General features: G+C 34.9%; 4 protein-coding genes across 4 annotated transcripts; 1 reads left to right on the forward strand and 3 right to left on the reverse strand.

The window, feature by feature from the left end:
- Positions 1-8,292: 8,292 nt before the first annotated feature.
- LOC104748754 (F-box protein At4g00893-like) lies at positions 8,293-10,074 on the reverse strand. Its single transcript, XM_010470350.3, has 2 exons — positions 9,788-10,074; positions 8,293-9,601 (listed from the first exon to the last, which is right to left on the reverse strand). The coding sequence occupies exons 1-2, from the start codon at positions 9,880-9,882 to the stop codon at positions 8,464-8,466; spliced, it is 1,233 nt and encodes a 410-aa protein (XP_010468652.2). The 5' UTR covers positions 9,883-10,074; the 3' UTR covers positions 8,293-8,463.
- A 2,295-nt stretch (positions 10,075-12,369) lies between these two features.
- On the reverse strand, positions 12,370-17,482 carry LOC104748755 (F-box protein At4g00893-like). The gene is made up of 3 exons (XM_010470352.3): positions 17,388-17,482; positions 17,068-17,105; positions 12,370-13,481 (listed from the first exon to the last, which is right to left on the reverse strand). Exons 1-3 carry the CDS (start codon positions 17,480-17,482, stop codon positions 12,466-12,468), a joined length of 1,149 nt encoding a protein of 382 aa, XP_010468654.2. The 3' UTR covers positions 12,370-12,465.
- LOC147927174 (uncharacterized) lies at positions 13,535-17,533 on the reverse strand. Its single transcript, XM_087487664.1, has 2 exons — positions 17,388-17,533; positions 13,535-17,105 (listed from the first exon to the last, which is right to left on the reverse strand). Exon 2 carries the CDS (start codon positions 16,201-16,203, stop codon positions 14,347-14,349), a length of 1,857 nt encoding a protein of 618 aa, XP_087343790.1. The 5' UTR covers positions 16,204-17,105; positions 17,388-17,533; the 3' UTR covers positions 13,535-14,346.
- A 2,847-nt stretch (positions 17,534-20,380) lies between these two features.
- Positions 20,381-22,894, forward strand: LOC104747456 (translocon-associated protein subunit alpha). Its single transcript, XM_010469087.3, has 8 exons — positions 20,381-20,666; positions 20,810-20,959; positions 21,067-21,117; positions 21,211-21,296; positions 21,979-22,056; positions 22,145-22,348; positions 22,468-22,539; positions 22,630-22,894. Exons 1-8 carry the CDS (start codon positions 20,603-20,605, stop codon positions 22,675-22,677), a joined length of 753 nt encoding a protein of 250 aa, XP_010467389.1. The 5' UTR covers positions 20,381-20,602; the 3' UTR covers positions 22,678-22,894.
- The last annotated feature ends 1,125 nt before the right edge of the window (positions 22,895-24,019 follow it).

Raw genomic sequence — 24,019 nt, forward strand, 5'->3', positions numbered from 1 at the left:
CACTCGATCGAGCATCCGATCGAGTGCTTGCTCGAGCTCGTTCCAGAGTTTCCTGTTTATGTCCTGCAACCTCCTTGTTTCATCATTCTTGTTTCATTATTGTTGCATTCATTTCATTTCCTGTTGCATTCATTTAGTTTATGTTTGATCTTGTTTCATTACTTGTCTTGCATTAGTTTAATACTTGTTCTTGTTAGTTTCATTACTGTTTTGATCATATTGTTTACCTTGCATTTAGTATCTCTTGTCTTAGTTGTTTTTACATTCTGCATTTCATTATTTTCATTAGGTTGCTAGTTAAAAATCATCATCATATTTGGCTTAAGTTAGATAAGTGTTCACATCTTGATTGCTTGCATCACACTCATTTTGGTTTGACATCCTTTATGCTACAACTACATAAGGGTAATTGATCCCCTTGCATTCCACCTGTTCATCATTCATCATTCATCACCACACAAAAATGCAAGTTTCAATTTGGCGCCGTTGCCAATTTTGAGTGTTTGTTTGTGACAATTAGGATCTACATAAATCTAAGATTAAGTTCTAGAGCTACTTTGATCACTCCTGATAAAGATTCTTCCTATGCTTGGTTGTTTTGAGTCTCAGGTACCAACTCGAGCAAGCACTCGACCGTCTGCACGATCGAGTACCTGATCGAGCCACAACCCGGATTCAAATAGACTTCTCATCTCAGTCGACTCGACCTTCAACTCGAGCCTGTGCTCGACCGAGTGCCTGTCCGAGTCAGTTGATGCAAACAAGATCCAAGGGTCATCAGAATCTTCAAAGGCTTCTTGATCACATCAACTGCCCACCAAGAGATCTGAGACAGCAGAGAACAAGAATCCTCCAAGAACAAGAACAACAATTGCTAATGGAGCAACAAGATAATCAAGATCAAAGGCCAAAGAACATTGGTGCTGGAGATGCACCAAACACACATAACCAAAGAGCTGGTATTGTTCCTCCTGCAGTTGCCAACAACAACTATGAGATCAAGAGTGGTCTGATCTCTATGATTCAAGCAAACAAGTTCCATGGTTTGCCAATGGAAGACCCCTTAGACCATCTTGATGAGTTTGACAGGATTTGTGGACTCACCAAGATCAGTGGTGTTAGTGAAGATGGCTGCTAGGAGAGTGCAGAGGGAGATGTCTTAGGAGTTACAATTTTGTCAATAGTTTGAAGAGTTGCAGCAGTGATTGAGATATTTGTTAATATTGTAGAGAAAATCATGAAAGTTTGTCTCTAAAAAAAAAAAAATTTGAAGAAGATTGGAGTTTTGTTCACTATCAAATGGAAGATAATTGAATAAAATTGTAGAATGTTGGTTTAGCAAAATACAGAAACAAAGAAGAAGGGGTTTTCATATTCTAATATTTAGAAGTTGTCAACAATAAAATTAAATGAAATTCTTATTAAAAAAAATTCTAGAGTTATATTCAAGAAATTGAAGAGCTAACATGAAAGGAAGATGTCTATCTTAATTATATATATTAAAGAGTTAACCAAGCTGAAATCTTGACAAATTAAAATGTTAGAGGGGGGTATTGAACCTAACATTTTAAAAGATTTTAATGTATTCTTAAAATCCTCTGTTATTCAATTGAGAATTTTTAAAAGTCTTATGAAATCCTATGTTATTCAACTAAGATTTTTATAAAATCCTTTAAAATAATTCAGAATCTCTTGTTATTCAATCAATACTTTATAAAACCAACTTAAAATCTCTTGTTATTCAAAATATCACAACTTTTTCTAAAAATGCTACTTTGAATGATTTTAAGAGACTTTTCTTTGCTTTTTAGTTAAAAAATACTCTTCTCAAAATCATACCCTTTGAGGTAGAATTTTAAAGGATTTCATCAAAAAAACAAAACAAATAAACACAATTGTAAAACCACCACCATCTTGGTAAACTTTCTCCGCAGGTCAACTCCGGCAACTCTCCGCGGACCATCTCTGTTTGCTCCTCATTTGCTTCTCTCTCTCTCTCTCTCTCTCTCTCTCTCTCTCTCTCTCTCTCTCTCTCTCTCTCTCTCTCTCTCTCTCTCTCTCTCTCTCTACTATGTTTTGGTTATTGTCTATAAAGAACCATTGAAATATAGGATCACATGGATTTTTTCTTACTTACAACACACACACACAAAATCAGTGCTCCACTTCGTTGTTGACTTGTTCTTTCTTCTCCTCATGTGTCCTTCACCTTCTTCTTCCTTTTGCTTATCTTCTTCGCTTAGCTTCTTCCTCTGTTCTTCATCTCACTTAACCTTCTTTTTATTTCTTGCTTTATTAATAGACCACCATTAAATGTGTTAAAATGCAATGTTCATGCTTCATGGATTAATGAAGTGGGTATGTGTGGTGGTTCTTGGATTTTACGAAATCACAATGGCGATGCAGTTTTTCACGCAAGGGAAGTCTTCTAATCGAATAGCTGCAGAGTTAAGGTGTTTTCTTTGGGCTTTACAAAGTTTGCAAGATTTACACTTGGAGAATATTGAGTTATGGTCTTATTGTGCTGCGGCAATTGAGGCAGTAACATATCCTCTAAATTGGCCTCGTTATCAGTCTTACCTTGCGAGGATTCATGGTTTACTTCCGGGTTTTCATAAAGTGGTTTTCAAGCTTACGTCACCAAAATCAAATTCAATTGCAAGAGATATTGCTAAAAGTGTTACACGGAATGGACGATTTAGATCCTATCTTGCCATCAGAGGTCCAGCGTGGTTGCATACACGTATAGAAGAGGAAAAACATGGCTGATGTGCTCTATGGAAATGTTATAGCTATATCGTTGAGTTGTGTTGTTGCTCTCGAGTATAGAGTTTTCTTTTTTTGGTATTATAAAATATTTTAAAATCATTCAAAGTTTACTATAAAATCTCATAGAATCTAATAGAATCTCATAGAATAACATTTTATTTTCCTTTTTTTTAATAGAATAACTCTAAAACACACAAATCTCCTAAAATCTTTCAGACTTCTAAAATTTTAAAATTCTACCAAATCCTAAGAATATCAAGTTTAATACCCCCCTCTTAGTATGTCATAGTATATAACTGAGAAGCTAAAAACTCTTACAAAATATGCAACTTTAGATCAAGCTTTGATTTGGAATATTTTTTTAGAAGTTTCAGACAAAAATTGTAGAATGTTTAAGCTCTCAAAACAAAGTTGTCCATGCATGTATCTAATAATTAAATTGCAAAATGAAAAACCTATTTGAAGTATTAAAAAATATCAAAATCAAAATTATATTTTTCAAAATTTCCACAATTAAAAAATAGATAAACTCTACATAAAAAAAACAAATTAGTAGCAAAATTGTTAAAAAAACGGTAAGCCATAAGTCTGCGCATAGCGCGGATATTCATCTAGTAATAAAAATAATAATAATCTAAACTAATTGTCTCATATCCACTAGCCACCTACTCACAATCACACAACAGTGGATAACATCAAAATATAACATTTAAACAATTAATATCCAATAAATAACCAATGCACCAATAACAATAATATTCCAACTACATCAATGTAAAACATTAAGCCAACAACCTAGCAATGCTCTAATAACTCTCCTCTATCAACCTAACAGAAGTTAGACCACAATCAATGAGACACTAGAACATCCTCCTCTTCATTGTCTTGATTCCACGATCACACTTTGCCTTTACCTACACCACAACACATATGAGATGCGTGAGTATTTTATAAACACTCAGTGAGGCGATCCTCTCATCTATTGGGCTATACACACAAGCAATAGAGATAACTCTAACCATCAAACAACATTCAATAACCAACAACAAACCAGACATCCGCAACGACCAACACCAACCATGCATCGAACGACACCATCAGGGTACGCATCGACCGACACACGCTTGCATCGACCGACGCAAAGTTCACTTGCATCGACCGAAGCTCACACTGCATCTACTGACGCATGCTCGACATTGCATGAAATCCCTAATTGCATCGACCGACGCCTCCACATGGCATCGACCGATGCTTTTAGGTCAAAACACGCCATCCTTGCATTGCATCGACCGACGCACAAAGTGCATTGACCGATGCATATGCCGAGCATCGTTTTCCCCCAAAGATTCTTGCCGCATCTCCGTCCCTAAACCACCAAGAACACAAAACCAATGCCACAAAAAGCTTCCCAAAGCCTCTTGCAACGCAACAACACTCTAACAAGCCAAGAAAACCCATAAAACAAGCTGACCGAAGAAATCTCCAACTTAGATAAGCCATGGTCAGGCACTCACCTTTGCCAAGAAGATTCTGAACCTTAAACAGGAAGAGAAACACTCCTATAACGATCTTAGCTACAGATCTCTACAGGAACAGCCTCAAACTCCAAAACTCTCATCTAAAACCTCAAGAACAGTGAAGAACTTCTTTTTGCTCTTCTAAACTCTCAAAAGCGGCTAAACCTAGGCCACAACACGACAAACCCCCATTTATAAACGGCTCAAGGGTTTCCTATCCCCAAAACACAACGTTTAGCTTAAGTCAAACCGCACAAAACCGACCTTGTATCGACTGATGCACATAGTGTGTCGACCGATGCATCCCCTAAACTGGGATTTTGGTTCGCAGATGTTACATTAGTTCCCAACTTAACTTCTCGAACACTATTCTCAGATTACCTTATCCAAAAAATTTCCTACTTACCCACTCTGTAATGAATTATTCCCACTACACTTTCGTGCTCTTTTTTTTAACACTTCTCAAGTCTCAATGACCTAGAAAAGTATAATACCATACTGAAACGACCACACCCGAATTCCCAATCCTCACATAGGATCTAAGGGAAATGGTCTCACTGGAACTCCATAATTCTGACGAGACAACAGGCGCAAACCACTTCTTATAAAAACTTCCATAAATGCAGGATAAGTACAACTAACCCATACTCTGCAAATACCAACCGCATGCATATGAACGTACTTCCGCTCCACAATCACCTTACATTTGTACACTTCGATCACTTTGCATCAGACTCCTTCGACATCAGAACTAACAAGCCACTTTTCTCCACTTCTAGGAACAAGTGTCACTTAAATCACGTATCTCGAACACCATCTCATCTTGGTACTTAGTTGCATAACCAACCACCCCTAAGCGACCAACTAAAAATAGAGATGGGCTAGTATATTCCATTCCGCTCCAGCCACATAATTAACCTTACCAACGATCCGGTTCAACCTACACTAACTTCATCCGTTCTCCAATGACCAAACACACAACAACATGCTATTGTCGATCGACACCACCTTGGTGTCGACCGAAACCCAATTTCCACCAAACCATCAATGCCAAACCTCCATATTAACACCTGATAATTTACAAACCAACCATCCATTTAACCAACCCACCGTTGGATATAGAGCCTGTAGCACGACGAAGCCCCACCAAATTTCAGCCAAATCAAACTATGTTTCATTCTCAAAACGTTGCCCCGAAATAGCCAACCTGAACCAGTCCGCACAATTCGTCTGCAAGTATTGGTGTCAACCGACACCACTATGGTGTCGAGCGACACCACATCTGAAATACGATCCTTAGTCGATTTCAAGTGTTTCTCAGCCACCAAAATCTAATTCCATGACCAATACTACAAAATTCCAGGTTCTGAAGTTTTTAGAATAAATTTTTCGTCTAAACTTCGTAGAACATGTAAACTGTAGAATGAATAATCTAAATAATTCAGAACTTGAAAAAGTCGTAGAAAGTATTTTCTGAACAATTTAGACCAGAAATCATCAATTTACAAACTGATTTTTGACACCCAAAACATTTTTTTTTCAAAAAAATTTTTACACAGTTGTATACTAACACGGGTTTTCTGTTTGTTTTTTGGTTTAAACTCCTAAAAACTTCACTATATCTATTAGTAGAAGTATTTTTGTTACAATTGACAATCTTCAAAAAAAAGTGTATATGGATAAAAGTTTGGAAAAAGATCATTTATTTCTAATTTTTCCTATAGTTAAATGAGTTTCAAATATGAAATATATGTGGGTTTAAATGGGTTTAAACTTAAATGAGGTGGGTTTAAATGGGGGTGGATTTACCCATTTTAACATCCCTAAGTATCATACACTAGATTTATTTCTGATTCAATTCAGTTTTCCCCAATTTGTAATAAAATGTTTTGAGAGTAACAAACCCTCTACGTGATACAGTGGCTAGAGAAAGGGAAGAATGTGACGCCATATTGGGAGACGGCGGTGGACTTTGACGAGACAACGAGTCAACGACACCTTAAGACCTTAGGGTTTGTTGTGTTTCAGGATTTGGGGCTATTTAATTTAATTGATTAAGTCTTCCAATTTCTAGTCTTATAAAAGCACAACTCACTTGTACAATGATATGGTGACATATGGAAGTGTATCCTTTATCTTAAGTTCAAACTATTTGTGCAATCTTATGGTGACATGTGGCAAGTGTATCACAATTAGTTAAAATTTGGAAAGCAAAAACACAAAAAAAAATAGTAATCATGTACATCATTATTATGTAAAATCACGAAACATCTTCTCTTGGTTATCAAATTCTTTTAGGTAACTCGAATGCTTATGCTTCTGCTGCAAAAATATGGAGATAACACGTTTCTTCTAAGTCAAGGTATTCAAAGTCACCTCGAAGAAGCTACACGTACGTACGTGAGTACTTCATTGACGAAATCATAAAAGACGAATATGTTTTTGAAACACGATGCATCTAAAACATCTCTCATATTGGAAGGATAGGAAAATTAAAAGAGAATAGATGTGAAAATGGCGGAGACAATAGGTATAGGAGAATGCAAGTGAAAGTGCGCAGTTTAGAATTAGCTTTGCTCGACAAAAAAGGAAAAAAAAACCATATATATAATTTTTTATCTGACAAATTTTATTATCCTAACCTCTTAAGCATGATATATCAAATTTTGTCATCCTTAACAAAAAAAAAACCTCTTAAGCACCTAGAATTAACTATCTTGAAATATTTTTTTTTTTTTTGTTAAACAACCTTAAGGTTTTTTTTTTTTTTTGTGCAAATCTTAGGGTTTATTTATGTGTTTCAATTTCAACAGTGTCCTTTTGGATTTGGGCTATTTAAGTGATTAGCTTAGGCTTTGAGGACTTATACTTTAAAAAATATTATAAAAGATAAAATTTTACCAAATACCAATCACGCTTTTTTTTTGTTTTCCCTACTTTCTACAGCCACTATGTTTGTTTTGCATTTTTTTCTCAATTTTTCTGAAGTCACGTCATTATACTGTATGATTTGTTTTTGTTATTCTTTTGTAAAAGCTAATTAAATTCTCAGTTTCTTCTATTCTATTATTATTCTTCTCTCCATTAGTAATAATTCGTATAGTTTATTACAAATAAATTTTGGATAAATTAACAATCAATTTTCTGAGAGCTACACTACTTCCTGTCTCTATCTCATTGCATCAGCAGACCTGGTTTTGTATCCAATTTCGAGTTTTGCAATATTTCTTCTTGAATTTCTGGATGATCATATCACCAATGCTGAATTGGTACATGAATGTTCTTGCTTATCCTGCTTCGTTGGCTCAAGAGTCAAGATATGAGAACTAAACATCCACCAATGAAGATTTTAAATTAAAAATCGTGTCTCCAAATTCGAGTCTTGTCATGTCTCCAAATTCGATTCCCCTTATCCTGAGTATTTTGAATATCATCACCAATGTGTGAATGTTCTTGTATATCCGACTTTTGTTTCTCAAGATATAAGACCTGAACATCCACCAATAGAGTTTGATCATCCACATGAAGCAAGTAATTGACTAGTCTGGTTTCTGAATTCGAGTTTTATCCTATACTTTTGATATAGGATTGTGGTGAAGGGGTTTAGCCACACGTGAGTTTCTTAACTTCAAGATCATCACCAATGTGGCACATTAATGTCCTCGTCTTTCTTTGCGATGTTATTTTCACCAAACTACCAACACGTCAAATTCTACTATTGTTACGACTTGTAAAAATACAAAATCCATAAGATGTAACAAAACTGATATTTTGGTGAGTAAAAAAACGACGTAGTGTGGGTACTCAATGGGCAACGATATATTGAATACCAAGTTACCAACGTCTATGATTTCACCTAAAACACATATCTCACCGTACATACATGATGAATACTACGATCTAACTTGAAACAGAAATCACATTTTATACAAAATTAGTAAACTAAGCCAATGAGCTCATATAGCAAAACAATTCACAATCAGTTAATAAAAAAAACAAAGCTAAATAACAAACACACAAAAATTAAACCCAATTACTAAAAAATTAATAACAAACATACACAAATTTAAACCCAACAGCCGAAACGGTTCTGGTACACACAAACACAAGTTACACAGCAGTGAAACTCCCAAATCCCCAATTACACATTAACACCATAAAAAACAAAACACCCTTCTCAATTGTTATGCGAAGAGCTTAACATAAGGTCCAACAAGTTCTTGGGAGGCGGATCGATCCATAGGATTTGAGGACGACACAGTTCTATCCAACTCCGCGATTCCTCGCCCGGACGGCACATGCTTTCATCGCATGAGTAGGATGCCCGACGTTTGCGATTGTACATGCTTTTATCGAATGAGTAGGATAAACAACGTTTGCGATTGTATCCGAACCTTGAGAAATAGACTTTGCTCCTCATCCATGGGAGATTAGTTCTCAACTCAGAGTTATGAAAACTGAAAAAGATCGTCAAGCTATCAAGTGTTGTCTCGCTCACCTCCTCCCACTTCATAGAGACTAACTTATAAACCATTGGCTTCTCGTTCATGCATGCATACATTACGAAGAGCTCTCCTTCTTTTTCTGCCAAGGCAACTGCTTTCGCCTTCCTTCCATATTGATTTCTATCGTACATATACGGGGATCGGAGTCTATGTACACAGTAACCACTCCACGTACCGGAAGATGGGTGAAAGTTAGACAAAAATCCTGCTGCGTTGATGCAATAGAATCGATCATTCTGGTAGACAAGGTTGCTCCGCTTATAAACCCCTATTCCATGACAAGGGAATGTAGCAGTAACCCACTTATCATCTCCAGGATGACAAGTGCTGATCGTGGCGGAATAATATGTAAACCTTATCGCTACGACCACACAGTTATCTGATGTAGGAGAACAAGAGAACGCAATCGTATCGAACTCCAGCTCACACTCTGGCATGGTTATGAGCTCTCGAGAAAATGGATTGAAGAAGAACACGTCTTTCTTCGATCCAGTTTTATCCATAAGTAACCAGCCGTCTCTCGAGTAACACACAGTGGATTCAGCTAACTCTGGCAGACTCAAAGTGTACAATTTCCACTGTAACGGATCGCGGAGTTCAACCAAGTTGCCACGTTTACGAAAGCACATAAGCCAAGGATGCTTTTCTACTACACGGACAGATACAGCAGCTTCACACCATGACTTACAAGCCCCAGATGCATGGATGTTGTCTTCTAAGACAAGATGAGACATTATCATACGTAACAGGTCTGATGGAAGGTCAGCAAAACTCGGATTCATCAGGGCCTTTTTGCTCGGAGATCTCGATCTACAAAACAATTAATCATCAGCTTCAATAAAATAAACATTAACCTCACAAAAATCTTACACTAGATTCATTTCAGATTCGATTCAATATTCGCCAATAAGAGGAAAAAGAAAACACTATCGAACTTGTCAAAATCCAATACAATTGAATATTATAATTTGTTTTGAGCCTTTGAGAGTAACAAACCCTCTACGTGAGACGGTGGCAGGAGACATCGAAGAAGGTGACGCCATTTTCGGAGACGGCGGTGGACTTTGACGAGACAACGACACTGGCAGCATCCTTAAGACCTTAGAGTTTGTTGAGTTTTACTTTCAGTTTCAACACTCAACACAATAAGTTCTCCTTGATATAAAAGCACAACTCACCTCTGTGATGGTGATGGTAATGGTAAGTGTATCTTTTATTTTATAAAGTTCAATCATAAGTTGACATGTGTATAAAAATCTTATATAATAAAGTAATATTTTCCTAATCACATGTTACCACAAACTGACATAAATATGAAGTCAAAGAATTTGACACATATCTTTTTCTAATTTTTCTTCCCATTTAAAATTTATTAATATTTATATATTTTTCCTTTTTTATCATTACTCTAAATAAAACTTATCAAATAAATTTAAAGATATATAGAATGTTTTCATATTTTTAAAGTAAAAATTAAAATTAAATTATTTTAGGATAGAGTAATTAAAAGGAAAAGATATTTACTTTTATCATTATGCAAAGTAAAATTTAAGATCAAATTAATTTAAAGATATACACTATTTTCATACTTTTTAAAAATTATAATCAAAAATCTTATGTGATAAAGTAAACTTTTCCTAAATACTTGCTACCACACATGGCATCAAGTATTTGACACATGTTCTTTTTTTTTCTTCTCACTTAAAAATTTTTATACTTATAAAAGTAAAAATTAAAATCAAATTATTTTTTGATAAGGTATATAAAAATATTAAAAGTAAATATTTTTATCATTATGCTAAGTAAAAACTTAAGATCAAATTAATTTATAGATATATAAAATATTTTCAAACTTTTCAGAGTAAAAATTATAACAAAATAAGATATTTTTTTAGCCAAATTGATACATCACCACTTTTGTGATTGATTTTACTAAAGGTCCAAATAGTACCCGTGGATTTAGTAGTGCAGGACAAACGATTTGATAATGCAGTACGGTCTAACTGCGGTCCGTGTGGGACAAATGGATTTGCCGGATAAACCTTTCGATCCAATTTTATCCATAAGTAACCACCAGCCGTCTCTCGAGTAACACATAGTGGATTCAGCTAACTCTGGCAGAGTCAAAGTGTACAAATTCCACTGTAATGGATCGCGGAGTTCAACCAAGTTGCCACGTTTACGAAAACACATAAGCCAAGGATGCTTTTCTACTATACGGACAGATACAGCAGCTTCACACCATGACTTACAAGCCGCAGATGCACGGATGTTGTCTTCTAAGACAAGATGAGACATTATCATACGTAACAGGTCTGATGGAAGGTCAGTAAAACTCGGATTCATCAGGGCCTTTTTGCTCGGAGATCTCGATCTACAAAACAATTAATCATCAGCTTCAATAAAATAAACATTAACCACACAAAAATCTTACAGTACTAGATTCATTTTAGATTCGATTCAATTTCGTATTCAACAAAATCTACTAGTGTCATTAAAACGTTACACTAGATTCGATTCAATATTCGCCAATAAGAGAAGGAAAAAAGCACTATCGAACTTGTCAAAATCCAATACAGTTGAATATTATAATTTGCTTTGAGCTTTTGAGAGTAACAAACCCTCTACGTGAGACGGTGGCAAGAGACAGCGAAGAAGGTGACGCCATTTTCGGAGACGGCGGTGGACTTTGACGGGACAACAACACTGGCAGCATCCTCAAATTAGGGTTTGTTGTCTCTCAGTTTCAACACTCAACAATGTCGTTTTGGATTTGGGCTGTTTAAGTGATTAGTAGGTCTTCAACTGATATTTATATCTTGGGTTTATTATGACGTCAATTATGACATAAACAAACTTGAAAAACAAATAGTATTAAAAAAATTCAGCTTTGTAGAACAAACTGGGCTCGTTGTATACGTACTCTCTCTAAGTGATTAGATCTTCCATGTAAATTTTATGCTCTACCAATACAGAATTATTCAATGTAATTAAGAGGACAACTGAATGCAATCTCTTGAAAAGAAAGCTCACACTCGTGCAAGCTTATCAAAAAATCTCTTTATCGAATGGTATGTGTCGGAAAAAACTCTTTATCAAAATTTTTAAAAAAATTAAAATAAAAAAAAATTCAAAGAGTAGAATGAAACAGAATCCAAGGATACAAGGCAGATAAACAAAAATAAAGCTTCAATTATTACCAGAAAGTTAGATCCTAAGATAAGTGAGATGATCCTACTCTTACACCCAAAACGAGAAGAAAAGCTTTCCCATTACTTTTTTTTCTGTCTTCACATGTAATCTTGCCACTGCTTAATCTATCTAAGTTAGGGACATGGTCATGCTTTTAAAGTTAACAACCATGTGAAGACTACATGTGGAAGGACACGACCCATTTAAACTAATGGAGTGAATCCAAACATGAAATAAAGTCCATTTTTGGGACAACTAATTAGGGTTAACCCACAAAGCTGATACAAGTCTCTATATTGTTTGCAATGTTACTTTGAAGGTTGTGCCGAGAATGTAAACATTTGTCAACGAAGGCAAGGGAGAATCAGAAATGGTTCCATGTCAACTTTAAAAAAAGAAGACATTGACAAAGGCCGAAACTGTTCTGGCAAACAACATTACAACAATGAAAATTCCGAATCAAACATGACTACTTATCTATTTCACACATTCTTACGAGGCGGATCGATCCATAGGCTTTGACGAGGACATAGTTCTCTCCATCTCTGCCATTCCTTGTGCCGACTGAACCTGCTTTCATTAAAGGAATACGATACACAACGTTTGCGCTTCTGACTGAACCTTGAGAAATATATATTGTTCTTCTTCCTTGGGAGATTAGTTCTCAGCTCACTGTTATAATAACTGACAAAGATGTTAAAGCCATCATGTGCAGTCGTACGGATCTCCTCCCACGTCCCAGAGACTAGCTTGTACACTAGTGGCCTTTCGTTGCTACTTGTAAACATGACGAAGAGTTCTCCTTCCTTCTCTATCAAGGAAACTCCTTTCTCACTCCATCCATATTTCTCTCTATCGTACTGATACGGGCATTCCAGTTTATCTGCACACGTATAACTCCATGTACGGGAAGATGGGTGAAAGCTAAACAAAGTTCCACGTGCGTTGAAGCAATAGAATCGATCTTTGCAGTAGACAATGTTACTCTGATTATAAAATGGTCTTATGCGAAAAGGGATAACTTCATTGGTCCAGTCAGTTGCTCCAGGGTGGCAAGTGCTGATAAGAACAAACTCGTCTATGAACCTTATCGCTAAAACCACACAATTATCTGATGTAGGAGGACAAGAGAACGCAATCTCATCAAAAGCGTTCTGATAATCCGGCAATGTTATGAGCTCCCGAGAATACGGATTGAAGAAGAACATCTTTTTCAATCCTCGTTGAGCCATAAGTAACCAGCCATCTTTTGAGTACCACACAGTGCATCTAGCTAACTTTGGCAGATTCATAGTGTACACCTTCCGTTTTAATGGATCACGGAGTTCAAACAAGTTGCCATATTTAGGAAAGGACATAAGCCAAGGATGCTTTTCCACTACCCGGACAGATACAGCAGCTTTACACCATGACCTACATGTCGCGGATGCATAGATGTTATCTTTTAAGACAAGATGAGACATTATTATAGGTAGGACGTCTGATGGAAGGTCAGCGATGTAAATGCGGATGAGGCAATAATAAAGAGCAGAAAGTAAAGAACACAAGAACTTTGTTAACGAGGTTCGGTTTTTCCTACTCCCCGGGACCACGTCCAGATTTCGATTCCACTAGAACAAGAAAGCAAATACAACCTATTCGCAAACGCGTAAATTAAGCACAACCCTCTTAATTCACCGCTCCGTTCTATAACACGAAATCTTAAGGATAATTCTCTACCCTTAACTAGACTAACACCAAGCCTAGATTCAAACCAAGATAACCTAACCTTGGGCTAAACTCCCCCTGAGCCTAGACTTCAGATCTTCAACTCTCTTGAGCAACCTTCACACACACGTCACACCGACGAACAAAGAAGCTTGAACAACACAAGCACCAAACAGCGAAACTAAGCCGCACACCAACAGAAAGCTCTCTAGGATTCTAACCTTTATGCCTCAGCTCTCTTGCTTCTTTAGGACGTGCCTAACACCTCCTTATATACCCATCAATACTTCCTAATCACCATAGGAGAAGATTTCCAAATCTCATAAGAAAAATACTTTTTCCTTTTTGCTATTTTCCTTTTCTTTGTAAAACTCCAACTTAATCAACCAAAGAAATAGTAGTTTTCCTCTTCAATTTATCCTCAAACCGTCCTTCAATATTGCCTTCTCAAGTCTTCTAGAAACTTCTCACGCACATAAAACAACAGCCATCTTGTATCACGTCTTGAATCACACAGACACTACTTCAGACAGACCAATATATCTTCATTCTCCCCCTTTTTGACTATGCTTGTGAACTCATCAGTTCAAACACTTAAACAACATCACCAGACACATCTTCATTCTCCCCCTGAATGAGTCACAACATGGTCAAAACTAACAGGAAAATTCTCCCCGCTTTGCAATACGCGGTTGATAGCCTAGTACACAACCTCCATAGAACTCATCTTTTCTAACCCAAATCTTGTTGCGCCTTAGACCTCCATGATTAACTCCTTGAATGAATCTGAAACAATTCCTCTTAACATGTCCTTGAACTCCACAATGATAACATGTAGGACCATGAAACCTTACATCATAAGCATTCTCCATTCGGCTTCTCTCTCTCAACAATCTGAAACATCTTGGCCTAATATGCCCAACAATACCACAATAATGACAAACAGGTCGAAACATTTGTCTAGGTGCATTCTGCAATTCAGAAAATTTTGTACCACGTTCTTTCACAAATATCATCTCTGAAGCAGCCTCTGTAGTAGTCTCTGAAATACGCTTTGAAGCAGACGTGATTTTTCCACTTGAAACAAACACTGGATCTGAATTTGAAACTTTTCCTTCATATCCAAGACCACACTTATCTGTCTTGCCAATACTTAGAATATGATCCAGCTTCTTTGTACCATTATTAAGCATCCTCAAATTCTTTTGAGTTTCTTCAAGCTGCACTTTAGCTTGTAATGCTTCTTCGCCCTTCTCTGTTGCATGTTTCTCTGCTTCAACGACTGTAGCCTCTAACACGAGCTTCTCCTTAATCAAAACTGAATTATCCTCAACTACCTTAAGCCAATGTGCATACAACTTCTCATAACTCTTACCAAGTTCTTCATAGCTCATATCCTCTGAATCACTATCACTCTCAGACTCATGCTCTGTTGCAGTTGCAGGTTTTGCTGCAGATTCAGAAGCAGTTGCAGACACTGTTGCAGACGCTGATTCAGAACTATCTTCAAAAGTTGTAAACGCCACAAAATTCTTCAGATCTTCTTCTTCATCTAAATCAGTTTCAGAATCACTAGTAACAACATTCATAGCCTTCTTCTTATGCTTTTGTAGATTAGCACAATCAGACCGTACATGACCATATCCTTTGCATTCAAAACATTGAACATTCTTTGATAAAGTCTTCATCTCTTCACCCATTCTACTTTTCTTCTCTTCGCCCTTACGCTTCAGAAATTTAGCAAATTGTCTTGATAACATGGCCATTGAATCTTCACAAGATGATACCTTAAGAGCTACTCCAATGTCAACTTCCTTCTTTATTGCTTCCTTAACTTCATCATCTTTCTTCTTAACTCCTTCAGCTTCATATGCTTTGCTTAATTCGAAAGCTTTAAGAATCCCAACAAACTCATCAAAAGCCATCTCATCTAAATTATGAGCTTCTTCAACTACAGAAATTTTTGACTCAAATTTTGCAGGCAACGATCGCTTCAGCTTCTTCACAAGCTTTTTGTCTTTGTACTGCTTTCCAAGAGCAAAAGCCTCATTAGATATATCACATAACTTAGCACTGAACTGAGCCACAGTTTCTTTTTCTTCCATCCTTAGATTCTCAAATTGTGAAGCCAACATATCCAACTTAGTTCTCTTGACACTTGAAGTACCCTCAAACATATTCTCCAATGACTTCCACGCTTTCTGAGCTGATACACATTGAGAGATTAACTTGAAGTGGCTTGAATCAATAGCATTGTAAATCGCTGTCTTGGCTGTCGAATTGCAACTTGATAGCTTTTTCTCTGCAGCAGTCCACTTATCTCTTGGCTTAAGACACTCAACTCCTTTATCATCCACGAATTTAGGGGGCTCCCAACCAAGCTCAATCGAATTCCAACAATCCTCATCAAGGTTACTAATAAACGCTTGCATACGAACCTTCCAATATCCATAATTAGATGAATCAAGCAACGGTGGCCTTGTCATAGACGTGCCTTCTCTGTATGAAGTCATCACAACTGATTCAAAGCTCTTCCTTACTTCCTGAACTACCCTCACCCTTGATCTACCCGAAACAAGACTGAATCTCTATCGAGAACCCGCTCTGATACCACTTGTAAATGCGGATGAGGCAATAATAAAGAGCAGAAAGTAAAGAACACAAGAACTTTGTTAACGAGGTTCGGTTTTTCCTACTCCCCGGGACCACGTCCAGATTTCGATTCCACTAGAACAAGAAAGCAAATACAACCTATTCGCAAACGCGTAAATTAAGCACAACCCTCTTAATTCACCGCTCCGTTCTATAACACGAAATCTTAAGGATAATTCTCTACCCTTAACTAGACTAACACCAAGCCTAGATTCAAACCAAGATAACCTAACCTTGGGCTAAACTCCCCCTGAGCCTAGACTTCAGATCTTCAACTCTCTTGAGCAACCTTCACACACACGTCACACCGACGAACAAAGAAGCTTGAACAACACAAGCACCAAACAGCGAAACTAAGCCGCACACCAACAGAAAGCTCTCTAGGATTCTAACCTTTATGCCTCAGCTCTCTTGCTTCTTTAGGACGTGCCTAACACCTCCTTATATACCCATCAATACTTCCTAATCACCATAGGAGAAGATTTCCAAATCTCATAAGAAAAATACTTTTTCCTTTTTGCTATTTTCCTTTTCTTTGTAAAACTCCAATTTAATCAACCAAAGAAATAGTAGTTTTCCTCTTCAATTTATCCTCAAACCGTCCTTCAATATTGCCTTCTCAAGTCTTCTAGAAACTTCTCACGCACATAAAACAACAGCCATCTTGTATCACGTCTTGAATCACACAGACACTACTTCAGACAGACCAATATATCTTCAAGCGAAATTTGGATTCAGGGCCTTCTCGCTAGGAGTTTTGGATCTACAAAACAATTATAATTAATCAACTTAAAATCAGGCCGGTCGTGACTTTTAAATTCGGATCTCAATGTGAAAGAACCCGGAAATGATCTAACTAACACAATAATAAACAAAAACAAAAACAAAATCTATGAATATCATAGAAACCTTTTAACATTAGATTCACTTTAGATTCGATTCAGTTTAATTTTTCCCAATAAGAGAAAAACACTATCGAACTTCTCAAATCCAATATATTATCGAATATTATAATTTGTAATAAAATGCAGAAAGAGTAACAAACCCTCTACGTGAGACGGTGGCAAGAGACAGCGAAGAAGGTGACGCCATTTTCGGAGACGGCGGTGGACTTTGACGGGACGAGGACACTGGCAGCATCCTTAAGACCTTAGGGTTTGTTGAGTTTTACTTTTAGTTTCAACACTCAACACAATAAGTTCTCCTTAATATAAAAGCACAACTCACCTGTGTGATGGTGATAGTAAGTGTATCTTTTATCTTATAAAGTCCAATCATAAGTTGACATGTGTATAAAAATCTTATATAATAAAGTAAGGTTTTCCTAATCATATTTTACCAAAAACTGACATATATATGACATCAAAGAGTTTGACATATGTCTTTTTCTAATTTTTCTTTCCATTTAAAAAATAATTAATATTTCTATATGTTTCCTTTTTTATCATTGCTCTAAATAAAACTTATCAAATAAATTTAAAAATATATAGAATGTTTTCATATGTTTAAAGTAAAAACTAAAATTAAATTATTTTAGGATAAAATAATTAAAAGAGAAAGATGTATACTTTTATCTTTATGCGAAGTAAACTTAAGATCAAATTAATTTAAAAATATACACTATTTTCATACTTTTAAAAAAATATAATCAAATCTTATATGATAAAGTAAAATCTTCCTCGTAGTAGCTCGTCGCCCTAATTTTCTCTCTCTCCAAAAACAAACGCTCTCTCTTCTCTCTAGAAACAAGCTCGCCGCCACCTAGGGTTTCCAGCTCCGGTGGCTTTCGCAGCACCGTAGCTGGATGTATCTCTTTAATTATTTGGTTTCTTTCCTTTTTCGGCACATTCATCTCAATTTTTGTTTCTACGACCTCTGATCTCGTTTTTCAGATCCAGATTTTTTTAACCTTAAACCTTCTCAACTATGGGTTCAGCTACTTGTCTATGTTCTCACCGTCAAGTTCAGCTTCAGATCTGGCCGTCTTCAAGGTAGAGGCAGTCTCCAACATATTCTTCACCGCCTCAGATGAAGAAAATTCACAACCGTAGATCTAGATCTCCTTTCTGATTCTAAAAGTCGCTCATCTTGAAGAGCCTCTAGGCTTTGTTTGTTGTCTCACCGTCTCTGGTAGCTCACCTATGGAGCAACATAAAGAGGTCGCACGGCACTCTCATTCGGTTCTAACTCTAGGTAAGGAGAATCTTGTTTTGTAACCCGTTTGTGTGTTCTTTCTTGTCTCAGATATGTTTTTAATTTTTAAAGGTTAAGTTTTTATTTTTCTACCTTTGGAGCTCTGGAGTCTGTTCCGGAAAGTATTTGAATGGATGTTTGTGTTTCTTTGTCTGGTTTGTTTCCCCTTAGTTTACCTTGTTTGGTATTAGTCTCCGGGAGTGTTCTTGTACTCTCCGGCTTAAGTCTCTGGAAGGAATGTATTCTTTGCCGACTGTTTGTATTTTACCTTGGACGTTTATCAATGAAATAAAATCTTTCGGATGAAAAAAAAAAAAAAAAAGTAAAGTCTTCCTAATACTTGCTACCACCCATGGCATCATCAAAATATTTGACACATGTTCTTTTTTTTCTTCTCACTTAAATATTTTTATATTTATAGAAGTAAAAATTAAAATCAAATTATTTTATGATAAAGTATTTAAAATTTTTAAAAGTAAAAATTTTTATCATTGTGCTAAGTAAAAACTTAAGATCAAATTAATTTATAGATATATAAAAACTTTTCAAAGTAAAAATTATAATAAAATAGGATATGTTTTTAGCCAAATAGTTACAGCATCACTTCTGTGACTGATTTCACTAAGTTCTCGATTCAATTAAGTTGCGTTACTCTCTAGTAGGGATTCTTCAAAAAAAAAATCAAATTATCGTATGATACACTAACTAAAAATATTATATAACCTGTTTTAGGCCCTGATTGGTAACGGCTGTTACTTTTGGCTGTAAAGACTTTGACTTTAAAATTTTAGATGTAGAAAATTTGGCTGTAGATGCTTTGACTGTAGAAACTTTAACTGTTAAAATCTGATTGTTTACCAACAACTTTTAAAGTTGTAGCTGTTATTTTTATTATTATTATAAATATTAATAATAAATATATATTATGTCAAAAATTAATTTATATAACATTTTAATGACAAAATAAATTTTATTAATGATAAATTAAAATTTTAAAAAATATAAATCAATCAAATATGAAATTTTGTTTGAAAACTAATTAAAAACAAACAACTATAAGAATAAGAAATAAATAATTGAAGTTGTAGACATCAATTTATTAACTTATTAAATTTTAAATAATGCAAAAAAAAAAAAACTAGTCAATGCATTGTTTGAATGTTATTCTCTTATTAATGATGAATTTCATAAACTCTTTTATAGTATTATTAGTGCTGATGATGAAAAAATAAAATTTATTATTGAAATGGGTCTTAAAAAAAGAGAAAAAAATGAGAATAATTAATTTATAAAAATAAAATATATAAAAACTAGTCAAAAATCTAGTCACAAAAATCTAGAATAATTCATTAATTTATAAAAACTAGTCAAAAATCTATTAACCACTAATCAATGTATTGTTTGAATGTTATTCTCTTATTAATGATGAATTTCATAAACTTTTTTATAATATTATTAGTGATGATGATGAAAAAATAAAATTTATTATTGAAATGGGTCTTAAAAAAAAAAGAAAAAAATAAGAATAATTAATTTATAAAAATAAAGTATATAAAATATGTATATATACTTTTGAAGAGCTTTTAAATATAAAAGGGTGAAAAAAAAAAGAATGCTTTAAAAATTGTTTTGTTTTAAAGCATAAATTTGACGCTTTAAAAAGGAAAGGAAAACAAGGAAGAGAAAAAAAAAAAGTAACTTTTAAAATTTTAAAAAAATTAAAAGCCAAAAAAGTCTGATTGGTAAAAAAATGACTATCATGACTTTAAAAAATTTTAAAGTCTTAAAAGTAGTCTACCAATCACGACCTTAATATATAATATATGAAAACACATAATATTCGATAACTTAATATGATACCACTCCACCGCCAATTTTTATAATGGACCCACCGCCGGTTTATTACATTGTTTGCAAATCCGATCATCAGATTCAGATAGCCTTAAAGAAAAAGAAAAAAAAAAACACGTCAAAAAAGACATAACAACACCTTTGTCTTCTTGCTTTCTTCGCCCTTACTTCATTCAACTCACGACGATCAATTCGAGACCAATCTCAAAAACCATCATGACGACAAGTATTAGACTTCTCTTCCTCGCTTTCCTTCTCCTTGCCTCACCTTTCCTCAAAGGTAAAACCTTTCTCTGCTTCTCCATAGCTATAGATCATGTTGTTGATCCATTAACTTAGTCTACTCTGTTTCTTGTTACCGATCCGGCCCTGCCCAACTATTATTTAAGGTTGCTCACATGATCTTTCTTGAATTCATATTAGTTGCTTTGTGCCAATCGGATTCGGAAGATTCTGGCTTTGAAGTTTCTGATGTTGGTGAAGAGAGTGATACAGAGGAAGTGTTTGGTTTGGAACTTAGTTCAGCTCCTGGAGTTGAAACCCTTTGCGTTTTCCCCAAAAACACTGCAAAAAGTTTAGATTTTTCCTCTGTTTTTTTTTAAACATCAAGTTTTCTTAAATTAGTCTCAGTTTTGTTTGTGTGTGTTCTGCTAATCCTATTTTGTCTGATTTTATTTTAGTAATAAAAGCTGGAGTTGAGACTGAGCTGCTTGTTGGAATGAAAAATGATGGTAAGGAAATTTTTTTTTTTTTACAACTAATGATTGATTACTTGAAAGTTAGCTATAAAGTTTCTAATTTTTGTGTTGGGGTCATATGAATAGGTCAATCCAATGTAGATATTGTTGCGGTTAAAGGGAGTTTACATCTTCCTTTTGATCAAAATGCGGTTCAGAATCTCACTGCTTTGGTAATTTAATGATCTTTGCTTTCCTCTTACATTTATTGCTTGTATTCTCATGTGTCAATTTTGTGTCTTTCCAAATCAATCAGTTCTTTTTTGTTGCCTGTTTTTTTTTGTATCTCATGTCACTCTACACTCTACTACACCATAATCAAACATTTGCCTTTTCCATCCTGTGGTGTGTTTTCGTTTTCTAAGCACCACTTTGAATCTCATTGTATTACAACTTATGGGTCTGGATCTTTCTGATTGTATTTGTTAGTTCTATCATAGTTTTATAACTAACTTGTGCTCTTGTTGGTTCACTGTCGCTCTCTAGCTTATAATCTTGAACATGTATGCTTGACCTCGGTTCGTCACATTTGTTGCCTCTGATGAATGTCATGTGTTAATTTGTCTCCTTAACAAATCAGTCTTAGTTTGCTGTTGTATTAGGTTTTTATATTGCCTGTTTTAGTCTCATCTCATGTCTCTCCCAGACTCTGCACCTAAAACATTTACAATTGGAATCCAGTTTTGTGCTTTTGTATAATCATGCTCATCTATCTTTTATATCTGGCTACTTTCTTTGGTCATCTCTCTACGCCATAGCTTTGTTGAATACAGAGATTTACCTCTTTTCTTGTTCTGTCATTAAGTTTTCTACTTTCTTATTTGGTAATTTTTTTTTTGTATCTTCTATTTGTAGAGTTTCAGCAATGCATCTGTGCCAACTTCCGCTCAAGCTACCTTCCCATATGTTTTTGCAGTCAGCAAGTTCCTGCAGGTGTGTTTGTTTACCATATAGCTCTTCTAGTCCCCTAGATGACTATAAAATAAAGAAAAGAATCCGAGCTAACCATTTGTTTGTGCAGGCGGGTGCTTTTGATTTAGTTGGCACCATTATCTACGAGATAGATGGTAAGCCATACCAAAGCACCTTTTACAATGGAACTATTGAAGTTGTTGAAGACGGTCCTCTCTTCAGGATGGAGTCAGTCTTCCTTAGTGGCCTTTTAGTTTTTGTCATCGTTCTTCTTGCCCTCTATATCCAAAATGGTTTAAAGCATATGACCAAGGTACATCGTATCTTATTGCACTTTCGCCCCATCTGTCATTTTCTCTTAAGGGAAAAACACATTTCCAAAACTTTGTTCTAACTTTGAGATTGGTTGGTTACTGTGAATTCCTCGCGCAGAAAACAAAGAGAGCACCAAAAGTTGAAGTTGGAACAGCAACTAAAGATGCTTCGCATGATGAATGGCTTGAGGTATTCGTCACACAAGTCCTAATATCTTTTCCATAATGAGTGATAATTTTGGTATTTGATACTTTGCTCTCAATTTATCGCGTACTGCAGGGTACTTCGTATACTAAATCTTCGAGTAAGTCAAAGAAGAAGAAGTAGGTTAAGAGCAAATCTCACACGTTCTGTTAAGAAACCAAAAAAACACACGAACAATACTAACGGTGCAGTTGTTGGTAGAGAGATCCTCCTTCCTTGTGTAACTTCACAAAAACTTTACTGTTTTTTTTTTTTTTTCTGGAAACAGTTTTCTTAATTATGTTTCTTTAGTAATTTTGTCAGAATTAATTTCTTTTATCTAAGAATATTACAATTCCAATTTCCGAATTTCATAAACATAGTAAAGAAAACTAGAAAACATACATTTTGTATTTGGATACTCAAGATCCTATAGTTTTGTGTTAAGATCGTATAGCACAAGGTATAAAATCTAAAAGTTGTTTCAGTAGAACTATCATTATGCTCTATGAAGCCATCTCTCTCAATCTCTTCTAGAATTTAAGAGTAATTTGGGGGTATGTACATATACATTTATATAATTTAAATTTTATTGTTATAATATAATGTAACATTACTATCTAATATAATCATTCAGTCTCTATTCATATAGTATCAGAACCCACGGTGGTTTTTTTTTTTGGATTCACACCACTATGGATATAATTTATCAATTGGAAATAAAAAACAGTTCAATCCACATACATATTAGTTTCATGGAACTATTATTATGTGCTCTATATATGAAGCTATATCTCTACAATGAATTAAGAGTAATCTTGGCTATGTACATGTACATTTGTATATTTTACATAAATGTTACAGTTATAGCAAGGATATTGCCTGTTTTACGAGTGACTGACGCCTCACTTCATGTGAACAGCAAAAGTATGGAATTTTTAGAAAGATGAAACAAATGTGGCATTCCTCAAAACTTTTTTTAAAAAAATAGGGCATATTTGGCAAAAATCCTATTTATTACTTCTTGTTTGAACTCTCTCTCTCGTAAATTTGCTGAAGACGTTAAAAAACAAAATGTCACAGCTTCTAAATTTTAGTGATGATCTCTAACATCACCAATTTTGGGTGTCTGTATTTTAATCCTACTTATAAAATATATTAAAGACATAATAGTTTTCTTCCGTACACGAAATTTATTTACGTTAGACATATGAGAAATTGAGATCGTATAGTTAGACTATGATTTGTAAATCATATATTATCTATCCAATATACCCTATTATCACCAAAAGAATTAGTAGTAATTAAAGTATATAATTTATGAACAAAGCCCATACGTAGTTGTATAAAATAAAATAAGATTTTCCACTATATTAGAAACACTGAAAAATAAAAGCCTAATGAGAAAAGGATTGCAAAAAGGATCACTACATTATATTATGTATACACAAAAAAATTATAACTTACGTATTCATCTAGATAGAAA

The sequence above is a fragment of the Camelina sativa genome, chromosome 15 (assembly GCF_030686135.1).
Source record: "Camelina sativa cultivar CO46 ecotype springtype chromosome 15, ASM3068613v1".
Lineage (NCBI taxonomy): Eukaryota > Viridiplantae > Streptophyta > Magnoliopsida > Brassicales > Brassicaceae > Camelina > Camelina sativa.